At 44.0% G+C, this 14,605-nt stretch overlaps 1 protein-coding gene across 1 annotated transcript in view; it reads right to left on the bottom strand.

Moving 5' to 3' along the window:
* The window catches only part of LOC137321173 (ephrin type-A receptor 5), a 365,797-nt gene that overhangs the window by 73,750 nt on the left and 277,442 nt on the right, over window positions 1–14,605 (bottom strand). The window contains exon 9 of the mRNA XM_067983437.1: window positions 6,534–6,601. Within this exon, the coding sequence (XP_067839538.1) occupies window positions 6,534–6,601 (68 nt within the window). The remainder of the gene's footprint in view (window positions 1–6,533; window positions 6,602–14,605) is intronic.

The following is a 14,605-nucleotide window of genomic DNA, read 5'->3' as shown; positions in this document are numbered from 1 at the left end:
GGGTTTAATGAGAGCAAGGAACTTAAAGTAATTAATATTAGTAAAGAAAAATAACTAGAGAAATTAATGGAACTAAAAGCCAACAAATCCCCTGGACCTGATGGCCTACATCCTCGGGTTTTAAAAGAGGTAGCTGCAGAGATAGTGGATGCATTGGTTGTGGTCTTCCAAAATTCCCTAGATTCTTGAACGGTCCCCATGCATTGGAAAATAGCAAATGTAACCCCGCTATTCAAGAAAGGAGGGAGAGACAAAACAGGGAACTTTAGGCCAGTTAGCCAGACATCAGTAGTAGGGAAAATGCTAGAATCTATTATAAAGGAAGTGGTAACAGGGCACTTAGAAAATCATAATATGATTAGACAGAGTCAACACGGTTTTATGAAAGGGAAATTGTGTTTGACAAATCTAATACAGTTTTTTGAGGCTGTAACTAGCAGGGTAGATGAGGGGGAACCAGTGGATGTAGTATATTTGGATTTTCAAAAGGCATTCGATAAGGTGCCACACAAGAGGTTGTTACACAAGATTAGGGCTCATGGGGTTTGGGGTAATATATTAGCATGGATTGAGGTTTAGTTAACGGACATTGGTTAATGGGCCATTTTCAGGTTGGCAGGTTGTAACTAGTGGGGTGCCTCAAAGATCAGTGTTTGGGCCTCAGCTGTTTACAATATATATCAATGACTTAGATGAGTGGACCGAGTGTAATCTATCCAAATTTGCTGACGATACAAAGCTAGGTGGAAAAGTAAGCCGTGAGGAGGACGCAAAGAGTTTGCAAAGGGATATAGACAGGTTAAGTGCACGGCGAGAAAGTGGCAGATGGAATATAATGTGGTGAAATGTGAAATTATCCACTTTGGTTGGAAGAATCGAAAAGCAGAATAATTTTTAAAACGTGAGAGACCAGTAAATGTTGGTATTGAGGGATTTGGGCATCCTTCTACATGAAACACAAAAAGTTAACAAGCAGGTACATCAGGCAATTAGGAAGGCAATGGTATGTTGGCTTTTATTGCAAGTGGGTTGGAGTATAAGAGTAAGGAAGTCTTGCTGCAATTATATAGGGCTCTGGTGAGACCACACTTGGAGTACTGTGTAAAGTTTTGGTCTCCTTACCTAAGGAAGGATATACTTGCCTTAGAGTGGGTGCAACGAAGATGCACTAGATTGATTCCTGGGATAAGGGGGTTGTCCTATGAGGAGAAATTAAGTAGAATGGGCCTATATTCTCTGGAATTTAGAAGAATGAGAGGTGATCTCATTGAAACATATGAAATTCTTAGAGGGCTTGACAGGGTAGATGCTGAGAGGCTGTTTCCCCTGGCTGGAGAGTCTAGAACTAGGGTCATAGTCTGAAGATAAGGGGTCGGCCATTTAGGACCGAGATGAGGAAAAATTTCTTCACTCAGTAGGTTGTGAATCTTTGCCATTCTCTACCCCAGAGGGTGGTGGATGCTCAGTCATTGAATACATTCAAGACTGAGATCGATAGATTTTTGGACACTAAGGGAATCAAGGGATATGGGGATAGGGCGAGAAAGTGGAGTTGAGGTAGAAGATCAGCCATGATCAAAAAGCAGGGCAAATCCAATCCGGCCAATTACCGCCCCATCAGTCTACTCTCAATCATCAGCAAAGTGATGGAAGGTGTCGTCGACAGTGCTAGCAAGCGGCACTTACTCACCAATAACCTGCTCACCGATGCTCAGTTTGGGTTCCGCCAGGACCACTCGGCTCCAGACCTCATTACAGCCTTGGTCCAAACATGGACAAAAGAGCTGAATTCCAGAGGTGAGGTGAGAGTGACTGCCCTTGACATCAAGGCAGCATTTGACCGAGTGTGGCACCAAGGAGCCCTAGTAAAATTGAAGTCAATGGGAATCAGGGGGAAAACTCTCCAGTGGCTGGAGTCATACCTAGCACAAAGGAAGATGGTAGTGGTTGTTGGAGGCCAATCATCTCAGCCCCAGCGCATTGCTGCAGGAGTTCCTCAGGGCAGTGTCCTAGGCCCAACCATCTTCAGCTGCTTCATCAATGACCTTCCCTCCATCATAAGGTCAGAAATGGGGACGTTCGCTGATGACTGCACAGTGTTCAGTTCCATTTGCAACCCCTTAGATAATGAAGCAGTCCGAGCCTGCATGCAGCAAGACCTGGACAACATCCAGGCTTGGGCTCATAAGTGGCAAGTAACATTCGCGCCAGATAAGTGCCAGGCAATGAGCATCTCCAACAAGAGAGAGTCTAACCACCTCCCCTTGACATTCAACAGCATTACCATTGCCGAATCCCCCACCATCAACATCCTGGGGGTCACCATTGACCAGAAACTTAACTGGACTAGCCACATAAATACTGTGGCTACGAGAGCAGGTCAGAGGCTGGGTATTCTGCGGCGAGTGACTCACCTCCTGACTCCCCAAAGCCTTTCCACCATCTACAAGGCACAAGTCAGGAGTGTGATTGAATACTCTCCACTTGCCTGGATGAGTGCAGCTCCAACAACACTCAAGAAGCTCGACACCATCCAAGATAAAGCAGCCCACTTGATTGGCACCCCATCCACCACCCTAAACATTCACTCCCTTCACCACCGGCACACTGTGGCTGCAGTGTGCACCATCCACAGGATGCACTGCAGCAACTCGCCAAGGCTTCTTCGACAGCACCTCCCAAACCCGCAACCTCTACCACCTAGAAGGACAAGAGCAGCAGGCGCATGGGAACAACACCGCCTGCACGTTCCCCTCCAAGTCACACACCATCCTGACTTGGAAATATATCGCCGTTCCTTCATTGTCGCTAGGTTAAAATCCTGGAACTCCCTTCCTAACAGCACTGTGGGAGAACCGTCACCACACGGACTGCAGCGGTTCAAGAAGGCGGCTCACCACCACCTTCTCGAGGGCAATTAGGGATGGGCAATAAATGCTGGCCTCGCCAGCGACGCCCACATCCCGTGAACGAATAAAAAAAAAGAATGGTGGAGCGGGCTCGAGGGGTCATATGGTCTACTCCTGCTCCTATTTCTTATGATAGTTATTATAGAATCTGTTTCCACCACCCTTTCAGGCAGTGTATTCCAGATCATAACAACTCACAGTGTAAAAAAATGTTTCCTCATGCCACCTCTGGTTCTTTTGCCAATCACCTTAAATCTGTGTCTTCTGGTTACTGACATTTCTGCCATTGGAAACAGTTTTTCCTTATTCATTCTATCAAAACTGTTAACGATCTTGAACATCTCTACCAAATCTCCCCTTAACCTTCATTGTTCTAAGGAGAACAACCCCACCTTATGTGGTACTTTATCAAATGCCTTTTGAAAGTCCATAAACACTTTCCATATAGTTAGAGTGCATTTTTTTTTGTTGGCACAAAGCATGAATATGACAATTCAACAAAGAAACAGTTTGCAAGGACAAGTGATGATACTACAGACAAAACAGTACTCTTTTTTTTGGACACTCAACATATGGACAGGCAGAGCTTACTGTGTATTGCATCTTAATGGACTTTTAATCTCATTACTGTCTCATTGAGTGTACTGGTGGACTGTTACTAGTGACTAAGAGAAGAATATACTGCACACAGAATGAAAAGTCTTCCTTGGTGCCTGGGGACTATAAGTGGACAAGGCCCTTCTGAACCGTTCTATTCAAGGCCCAGATAAAATTACCTCCTGAAGTTTGATTTGTCCACAGAGGTAGGCTTTACGCAGGAATTAACAGACCTCAATGATACTCATAGATAAACATGAAAATGTTACAGCTACAGAAATATGAGTAGCTGGCAAAACACATCACAGGGAAAAATGGAGAAAAAATATCAAAATAAATATATACAAATATCAAGGAAGAGAAATATAATAATGCAAAGGTAGACCTTATCAAAATAAAATTGCCCCAATAGTTGCAGAAAAGTAATTAATGCATATTTAACTTAGGAGACCATCCATCTGGTTCTAAATTGGGCAGTCTAGTTTTAGGGTGACGGTCCAGATCTTTTAAAGACTGGAAGCTGAGTTAATGTGTAAAAGTCCAGTTTTAAATGCTAGATGTAAAAAAATGTAAAGTGCGGATAGAAAATAAAATATTTTAATGTATTCACTGTGCGACATGGGTCAATGCTGCAATGAAGAAGAGATAGGAGAGAGTGAGAAGTTACAGGGTGTTCTGAAATGAGTAACAAATACACTGAGAGTGATGGAGGGTCTTCATAAAAAAATGTAAGAAGCTTTAACTGTTGGAAAGTTATGCATCACACCAGTTTTTATTTGTTAAATTCACGCTCCGACTATTCAGAATTTCTTCTCGTACATTTATTTAGAATGTATTTATTCTGTGATAACACTAAAATTTTTTAAAAATTTATAGACATCAAAGAGTTTTAAAAATTGTTTTGTGCATTGCAGAAGTAAAAAGATGAAAATGTCTGAAACAAACTTTGCTAGCAGTGATCCATATAACGAAAGAAAGAACTTGCATTTACATAGTGCCTTTCATGACCTCAGGACATCCCCATGCATTTCACAATGAAAGGTAGTCACTACTGTAATGTGGGGAAACGCGGCAGTCAATGTGCACACAGCAAAGTCTCACAAACAGCGATGAGCTGATGACCAGATAAACTATTTTAGTGGTTTTGGTTGAGGTATAAATGGCGGCCAGGACACTGGGAGAACTCCTTGCTATTCTTTGAAAATGGGATGGGATCTTTTCCATCCAGCTGAGAGGGCAAACAGGGCCTCTATTTAACATCTCATTTGAAAGGCAACACCTGTACCAGTGTAGCACTCCCTCAGTACTGCACTGAATTGTCAGCTTAGTTTCTGTGCTCACGTTTCTGGAGTGGGGCTTGGCCTTCTAACTCTGAGTGCTACCACTGAGCCAAGGCTGACACCTTTAACCATTTTTTTTTCCTTCTATACAAAAAGTAAAGAAATACTACAATTACAGAGTAAGTCATTTTATTTGTTCAATGATCTGTTAAGGGTGATTTGACAGAGGTGTTTAAAATTGTAAAGGAATGGGACAGAATAGATAGAAATAGACTTTTTTCAGTGGTTGAGGGTTCTAAAACTAAGGAACATAGTTATAAAATCAAATGTAAGAAAGCAGGAGAAACTTATTTCCACAGAGGGTTGTAAGGCTGTGGAATGCACGACCAGAGTTAGTGATTGAAGCAGGACCACGTCAACATTTGAGAATCAGTTAGGTAGGTGGTTCAAGGAAAGAGGGAAGAAAGGGATAGGGTAACAGAATGGGTACGTGAGATTAGGACTACTGCTCATGTGGAGGGTAAACACCAACATGGACTGGTTGGTCCAAATGGCCTGTTCCTGTGTTGTAATTTCTGTGTAATTCTATGAACCATTGTCATTAAAACAAAATTAGAAAAAAAGCAAAGAAGAAAATAATACAAAGAGGGGAGATTTGAAGTGAATGCCTAAACCCTGTCTCCTGTCTGCATTTGGGCTTGGCGCTTGACGGTAGCTTACAAGCTAATTACACTACAAATATCGCTCTTAGACATCTAAATACCAGCAAAACACCAGAGACTCTCCTGCCAGCTTTCTGCTAACATTAAAAATATTGGTTGCCGAAATGTGCCAGGATGCGCCCACTTGGGACCTCTGAGGCTCACCTTTTGGGGTCAAAGAGAGGTCCCCAGAAAATGGCGAACTCTCACTATATTTGAGGGCCTGGAAAGTCTGGTGGATAAGTGCCAGGCAGGAAAACGGGAGCTGCCGGTCCATCCCCCAGAAGGAACTTATAGTTGCACCCATGCAAAGGGGGTCACTTAAAAAAAAATGGGTTAGGGTTAGGGTTAGGGTTAGGGTTTGGGAGTCTAGGCCTCGATTCCAGCCTGGACCCCCAGGTGGGCTCGCAACCATCGGCATTCAAGGAGATATGCCTAGTCTGGATGAGGCGTACCTCCACTGACCATACGCTGGGCCTCAGTGAAGAAACTTTGATGCAACACCAGACCTGGCATATTCAGGTCCCTACCTATTTTCCAGCCAATCTGGCGTATTCTTGCCTAAGTGATGGCGGGAGTACGCTGGAACAGCCACATATTTTCGGGGCCTTTAAATTTAAAAAGTTGGACTGCCTATGAGCTTTTTAACCTCAGCTTCGCACTAGATTGGAGGTGTCCTGCACTGCATTCAAGCCCGCATCTTTTGAGCTGGAAAGAATAGACATTGGTAACATGAGTACAGCATGAATAAAATATGTTTTATTACCATTATTGCTCTTGATTTGATAGCTATAAGGATTTCTGCACAATACCAGGGTAGGATTATTCTGCAACACTAGGATTATTCTGTGACACTCCATCTGCAAGCTGTAACATAACCTTATAAAAGTCAACGGATACTCAGGAAGAACAGAATATCCCGGTTTTCTTTTATTTGAAGCCAAATGTTTTGTGGTGAACTTTAATTGAACTTTTCCAGATGCAATTTTTTTTTCTCCAATTCCCCGAAATCCACGGTGTAGCTTGTTGATATCTATCAGACTTACTGTGACCATTGTGAAAATGCATCTTCTCCTCCTCCGGATCTTGCTTAGCTTTACTGTATCCACACCGCCTAGGTTAAAGCAAACAAGACAACATCCATTAATCATACATTTCCCAATTCAAGTTGTAGGTCAGACAGAAACCAGTTATGGATAGCATTTGTCATCGAAGCCTCTTCTGTTTTGTTATTCTGGCTTTCAGCAGCAAAGTCATGCTTGGCAGAGAGGAGTCTCTGGAGGTCCTTCTATATAAAAAGCTACAGCTGTGTAAGAGATTAGGCTGTGTTTGAAAAATATCCCCAGCAGTAAAATTAATGTCACTAAGCACACACAACAAGATCTTTACAATAATGCGCAACATAAAACTGCAGAAGAGATGGAATGCCACAGGGTCTCTGTTTAGTCTTCATTTACAGAACATGGTGAGAAAATTTCATTTGAAGGTCAAATGCTGAGGTTTTCTCCTGTTTCACATAAATCTTTTCAGGACTTTTCTTTTGAGGTTTCAAAGAATAATCATAGCTTTATTACCTATTGAATTTTATCCATAACTAAAATGATAATTACTACAGGACATAAAAAAGAACAAGAGCAACACATGGAGAACCCAGGCCTCAATGTACATGAGATGCTCTAATAGAATCATAGAATCATAGCAAGGTTACAGCTCGGAAGGAGGTCATTCGGCCCATCGGGTCCATGTCGGCTCTATGCAAGAGCAATCCAGCTAATTCCACTCCCCCGCCTTATCCCCGTAGCCCTGCAAATTTTTTCCTTTCAAGTACTTATCCAGTTCCCTTTTGAAAGCCATGATTGAATCTGCCTCCACCATTCCTTCTGGCAGTGCATTCCAGATCCTAACCATACGTTGGGTAAAAAAGTTTTTCCTCATGTCACCTTTGGTTCTTTTGCCAATCACCTTAAATCTATGTCCTCTGGTTCTTGACCCTTCCGCCATTGGGAACAGTTTCGCTCTATCTACTCTGTCTAGACCCTTCATGATTTTGAATACCTCAAATCTCATCTCAACCTTCTCTGTTGTAAGGAGAACAACCCCAGCTTCTCCAGTCGATCCACGTAACTAAAGTCCCTCATCCCTGGAATCATTCTAGTAAATCTTTTCTACACCCTCTCCAAGGCCTTCACATCTTTCCTAAAGTGCGGTGCCCAGAACTGGACACAATACTCCAGTTGTGGCCGAACCAGTGTTTTATAAAGGTTCATCATGACTTCCTTGCTTTTGTACTCTATGCCTCTATTTATAAAGCCCAGGATCCCATATGCTTTTTTAACCACTTTCTCAACCTGCCTTGCCACATTCAACGATTTGTGCACATATACCACCAGATCTCTCTGTTCCTGTAACCCTTTTAGAATTGTGCCCTCTAGTTTATATTGCCTCTCCTCGTTCTTCCTGAAATGTATCACATCGCATTTTTCTGCGTTAAATTTCATCTGCCACGTGTCCGCCCATTCCACAGCCTGTCTATATCCTCTTGAAATCTATCACTAGCCTCCTCACTGTTCAGTACACTTCCAAGTTTTGTGTCATCTGCAAATTTGGAAATTGTGCCCTGTACACCCAAGTCCAAGTCATTATTATATATCAAGAAAAGCAGTGGTCCTAGTACCGACCCCTGGGGAACACCACTGTACACCTCCCTCCAGTCTGAAAAACAACCGTTCACTCTGTTTCCTGTTACTTAGCCAATTATCATTAAAAATGTAATTCTTGCATTATTTCTTAGAAAAGTGCAAAGATGTAAGTAATCTCTAACTTCATAAACCACATACCTAAACTAGTCTATATCATATGTCTGTTTGTTTTGTGGTAACCTGACTCCTGCAAACTGTATACCCAAGTTATACCCACCGGGTTAAATGAAACTGGCAAGTAGGTACAGTAGTGGCTCATGAGAGAAATAAACCCATTGGAAATAAACCTTTGTTGGAACACGTGTATGATGAATTATCACCTGTACCTTTTATTTCTACTCCAACAAGATAAATGACTGTTCTGAATTATTTCACTTTATATGTAGCATGGAGTGATAATTGCATATTACCTGGTGTATTAGGCATTACATTTGAAGGCAGCAACAGATTAATAATGCTAGATTAGTTCATCGAGCATCATTAATACCTGTTATATTAACCCTACTATTAACGATTGGGGGAGGAGGGAGGGAGAGTGGATCCTGTAACCAACATTCAATCAGCAACCAAAGATCAGTTATGCTTGTGAGTTACTCTGAAGGAAAGGACATTTGACCAGCTCCTCCTTCCTCCTTCCTCTACCCACAAAAAAAGCTCTTAAAATGTAACTTATCATGTTAAAAACAAAATTGCTGGAATAATGTGACCATACGTGAGCATTTTAAATGTCTAAACAGCGAAACACAACTGATTTGTTTGTCTAGTGAACAGCTATAGTTGCTTCAGTCGAATTTACTGTGTAGGGTATCTATTAAAGTCAACACCCTGATCCTGTAAAAGAAAAACCATTTAGTTTATTAGTAGCTCCCAAAACATTGCCTGTGTTTATGAGCACCTTCCATTGAAAAGGCTTAAATGTTACCTTGCAGTCGGCAAGTACAAAATTACGCACAAATCAATCCACCTGCCACTCAACCTTCTTAATATTCCAGATCAGTACAAGCTGCACTCTATGAAGGACAACCACTAACAGCAATTTTTTTTGTAAGCTGTATTTTGGGAATTGTTGGCCCATCTGCTTCATTCCATTTTCCTAGAATCAACACATGCTACAGCTATTTATTGCTTTTGCGGCTCCTTGTTATTGGATTAAGACAACCACTCCCAGAAACGAAACATACAGACTAGACTCTCAGGAGGTGATAAATGGATGCATCGTTATGTACTAGAATTTTCATTTCTACAATTTTATGCCTGCCATGCTTCAACTGATCAGTCCATAATAAACCAAGTTGATAGACAATCAAGTGGCCTACAGAAATTTATACGGTCAGAATAATCCGAAAATGGGCTAGTTCAAATGATGAAGAAGTAATGCCATGACAAAATTGTTATTGAGAATTTAAATTTGAGGTATTTAAAAATGAAAATGAAATTTTTTGCTAATTAAAAATGTGCCACAGCTTGATAATAAATTAGTGAGCAAGCAATTTTCTATCACACACATGGCAGGGATAAAATAGCATGGCCCAGAATTTTTGATAGTTGAGCATGAGAAGCTGGTTAACTTATTGCCAAGTGATCTACTGTAACATGATAACAAACAATTATTTGTTACCACAAAGATTAAGTCGAATATTTTTCCCAAGCTGAATAGATCAGCAAACATGTGAGATATGATATGTCACCTGAGAAACACTGATACCCTGAGGCTGTCTGGATTATGACTTGGAGAAATGTAGTCTTCAAATACAACATCAAAAGATAGAAGCAATATATTATCTGCAAGAGTGATGAGTGACCTGGAACTTAAATCTAATTTAATAATGTAATTATTATTTGCTGTGCATAGTGCCATAATGGAAGTCCTCAAAAAACATGACTATGATGTGGACAAGCTGGATAAGATTTATATGGGAGACGCCTTGTTCAGATATAAGTGTCTTTTAATGTCTTCTGCAGGCTAAAAAAAAACTTAAATTTATATAGTGCCTTTCACAACCTCAGGACGTCCCAAGGTGCTTAACAACCAATTAAGTACTTTTGAAATGCAGTCACTTGTAATTTAGGAAATGCGGCATCCAATTTGCACACAGCAAGATCACACAAACAGCAATGAGATAAACGTTGAGCTCTTCTTCCGTTGCCTTCGCTTCCGTGCCCATTTCTTAAGCCAGAAGCCTTCTCCCTGCACAACGGACCCATTCTCCCGTCCGCTGGGGTGACATTGGCCGTCTCAATTTCTCCACTCCCTTCATTCACTCTAATCTCCCTCCTTCTGAACTTGCAGCTCTCCGTTCTCTCAGGTCCAACCGTGACATTGCCATCAAACCTGCTGACAAGGGTGACGCTGTCGTTGTTTGGTGAACAGACCTCTACTTTGTGGAGGCTGAATGCGAACTCACCGACACCTCCTCCTACTTCCCCCTGGACCATGACCCTGCCGCCGAACATCAAACCATAGTTTCCCAGACCATAACTGACCTCATCTCTTCTGGAGATCTTCCCCCCCTCTAACCTCATAGTCCCCCAAACCCGCACAGCCCGCTTCTACCTCCTTCCTAAAAGCCACAAACAGGACTGCCGTGGTAGACCCATCATTTCAGCCTATTCTTGCCCCTTGCAACTTATTTCTTCCTACCTCGACTCTATTTTTTCTCCCTTTGTCCAGTCTCTTCCGACCCACGTCAATGACTCTTCCATGCCTTCCGCCCACTTTAAAAGTTTCCAATTTCCCGGCCCTAACCGTCTTCTTTTCACCATGGATGTCCAGTCCATCTACACCTCCATCCCCCACCAGTACGACCCGCTTCTTCCTTGAACGGAGGCCCAACCAGTCCCCATCCACCACCACCCTCCTCCGCCTTGCTGAACTTGTTCTTACACTGAAAACCTTCTCCTTTGACTCCACTCACTTCCTCCAAATAAAAGGTGTCGTTATGGGAACCCGTATGGGTCCTAGCCATGCCTGCCTTTTTGTGGAGCATTCTTTGTCCGGTCCAATTCAGGTACCCTCCCTTACCTCTTTTTTTGGTACACCGATGACGGTATCGGTGCCGCTTCCTGCTCTCGCCCCGAACTGGAAAATTTCATCAACTTTGCTTCCAATTTCCACCCTTCCCTCGCCCTTCCATCTCCGACTCTTCCCTTCCTCGACTTCTCTATCTCCATTTCTGAGGCTAGGCTGTCAACCAATATCTAAGTCTACCGACTCCCACAGCTAACTTGATTTTTCTCTACATTGGGGAGACCAAACGCAGATTGGGTGATTACTTTGCTGAACACCTCCGTTCAAATTTCCCCTATGGTTCCCCACTTCCCTAGCACTGAACTCACATCTTTCTCTAGTTTCTCTCCTATCTCCCCTCATGTCCTCTCCGAGCTCATCTTGACCGTGAGACCCACCTCCTGCTCCCTCGACTCTATTCCCACTAAACTGCTGACCACCCAACTTCCCTTCCTGGCCCCCATCATTGCTAATGATTCCCTCTCCTCAAGTATTGTCCCCCTTCCCTTCAAATCTGCCGTCGTCACACCCTTCCTCAAAAAACCCAACCTTGACCCCTCTGTCCTTGCAAACTACTACCTCATCTCCAACCTCCTTTTCCTCTCCATAGTCCTTGAATGTGGTGTCGCCTCCCAAATCCGTGCCCATCTTTCCCAAAACTCCATGTTTGAATCCCTCCAATCAGGTTTTCACCGCTGCCACAGAACGGAAACAGCCATTATCAAAGTCACAAATGACATCCTATGTGACTGTGATTGGGGTAAACTATCCCTCCTCATCCTTCTCGACCTGTCTGCAGTCATTGACACGGTAAACTATGTCATCCTCCTCCAATGCCTCTCCTCCGTCGTCCAACTGGGTGGGACCACTTCACCTGGTTCCATTCTTATCTATCCAGTCGTAGCCAGAGAATCACCTGCAATGGTTTCTCTTCCCACTCCTGCACTGCTACCTCTGAAGACCACCGAGGATCTATCCTTGGCCCCCTCCTATTTCTCATCTACATGCTGCCCCTTGGCGACATCATCCGAAAACACGTCAGATTCCATATGTACACTGATAACACTCAGCTCTACCTCACCACAATCTCCCTCAACCCCTCCACTGTCTCTCATTGTCACATTGCTTGTCCGACATCAAGTACTGAATGAGCAAAAATTTCCTCCAACTAAATATTGGGAAGACTGAAGCCATTGTCTTTGGTCCCCACCACAAACTCCGTTCCCTAGCCACTGACTCCACCCCACTTCCTGGCCACTGTCTGAGGCTGAACAAGACTGGTGGCAACCTTGGCGTCCCATTTGACCCTGAGATGAGCTTCCGACCACATATCCACCCAATCACCAAGACTGCCTACTTCCACCTCCGTAACATTGCCCATCTCTGTCCCTGCCTCAGCTCATCTGCTGCTGAAACCCTCATGCACGCCTTTGATACCTCCAGACTGGACTATTCCAGTTCTCTCCTGGCTGGCCTTCCATCTTCCACCCTCCAGAAACTTGAGCTCATCCAAAACTCTGCTGCCCATATCCTAACTCGCACCAAGTCCCGTTCTCCCATCATCCCTGTGCTCGCTGACCTACATTGGCTCCCGGTCCGGGAACACCGCGATTTTGAAATTCTCATCCTTGTTTTCAAATCCCTCTATGGCCTCGCCCCTCCCTATCTCTGTAACCTCCTCCAGCCCTAAAACCCTCTGAGATCTCTGCGCTCCTCCACTTCTTGCCTCTTGCACATCCCTGATTTTTATCACTCCACCATTGGCGGCCATGCCTTCAGCTGCCTAGGTCTTAAGCTCTGGAATTCCCTCCCTAAACCTCTCTGCCTTTCTACCTCTCTCTCCTCCTTTAAGACGCTGCTTAAAACCTACCTCTTTGACCAAGCTTTTGGTCACCTGTCCCAATACCTCCTTATGTGGCTCGGTGAGAAATTTTGTTTGATAAAGCTCCTGTGAAGCGCTTTGGGACGTTTTACTACGTTAAAGGCACAATATAAATACAAGTTGCTGTTGTTCAGTCCGCAAGCGTGAACCTGAGCTTCCGGTCATTTGCCATTTTAATTCTCCAAGTCACTCCACTCTGACCTCTCTGTCCTCGGCCTCCTAAACTGTTCCAATGAAGCTCAACAGAAGCTTGAGGAACAGCACCTCATCTTTCGATTAGGCACTTTATAACCTTCTGCACTCAACATTGATTTCAATAACTTCAGATCATAATCACGGCTCCCATTTTTTGGACAGCAAATGCTGGTAATGGTTTTACTGTTGCCATTTACAGCTCCTCTAGACCCATCTTTTGTTTCTTTACTTGTCCCATTACCACCCCCTTTGCCTTGCACCATCATCCCTTTTGTTATTTAATCATTCCTGCCCTGCTCCCCTTTTCATCCACCCCCCCACCATTCACTGGCTCTGTACTTGCATAAAAATTGTTTCGGTTCTAACGAAAGGTCAGCGACCTGAAACGTCAACTCTGTTTCTCTCTCCACAGATACTGCCTGACCTGCTGAGTATTTCCAGCATTTTCTGTTTTTATTTTAATTGTCCAGAGAATCTGTTTTAGTGATGTTGGTTGAAGGATAAACGTTGGCCAGGACACGGGGAGAACTTTCCCGCTCTGCATCGAAAAGTGCCGTCGGATCTTTTCCATCCACCGGAGAGGCTACTTTTGCTGGGGAGAGATGGACACTGCGGAATGGAGGTTCGGTTTTGAGAGGGAGACAGAGGCATTTAGGTCAGGAAGAGAGAGGGAGATGGGGGAATGGCGGTTGGGAAGAGAGAAGGAGACGGGGAAAGGGGTTCAAGAGATTGGGCCTCGGTCTTGAGGGAATGAGGGAGACTGAGGAATGGGGATCGGGAAGAGTGAAGGAGACAGGGGAAGAGGGTTTGAGAGATTGGGGCTCGGGCTTGGGGAAGAGAGGGTGACTGCGAATTGGGGATCAGGAAGAGAGAGGGAGACCGAGGAATGGGGGTCAGGAAGTTGGGGCTCAGGCGTGAGGAAGAGAGGGAGACTGGGGAATGGAGTTTGGAAATTAGCACTTGGCCGGTGGGAAAGAGAGGCACTGAGGGTTGAAGGGATTGGGGCTCAGACGGGGGGGGGAGGAGAGTGGAGAATGGGTTGAGCATGGGGACCAGCATTTCTTGCAGAGCCAGGAGTAGCAGCAACGTGGTGAGTGAGAGCAGCACCAAGAATGGACCAGCCAGTAAAGGGATGAGTGAAACCTTAGAACTTTCCTTTGGGTAAATAGTAAAAGATTGTTTCCATTGGCAGGCGAATGGGGAACAAGGGGTTGGAGACTTAGGATTCTCACTTTAAGAACCAAGGGGAAAGGAGAAGGAAGGTTTCTGAACTGAGGGCTATTAGACCATGGGATGCTTCACCACAATGGCTATTGAGCAGAGATTAGAATCGCA

Source organism: Heptranchias perlo, chromosome 4 (genome assembly GCF_035084215.1).
Source record: "Heptranchias perlo isolate sHepPer1 chromosome 4, sHepPer1.hap1, whole genome shotgun sequence".
NCBI classification, from domain to species: domain Eukaryota; kingdom Metazoa; phylum Chordata; class Chondrichthyes; order Hexanchiformes; family Hexanchidae; genus Heptranchias; species Heptranchias perlo.
The sequence above is the reverse complement of the archived record's forward strand: the minus strand, read 5'-3'. Positions and strand labels throughout refer to the sequence as shown.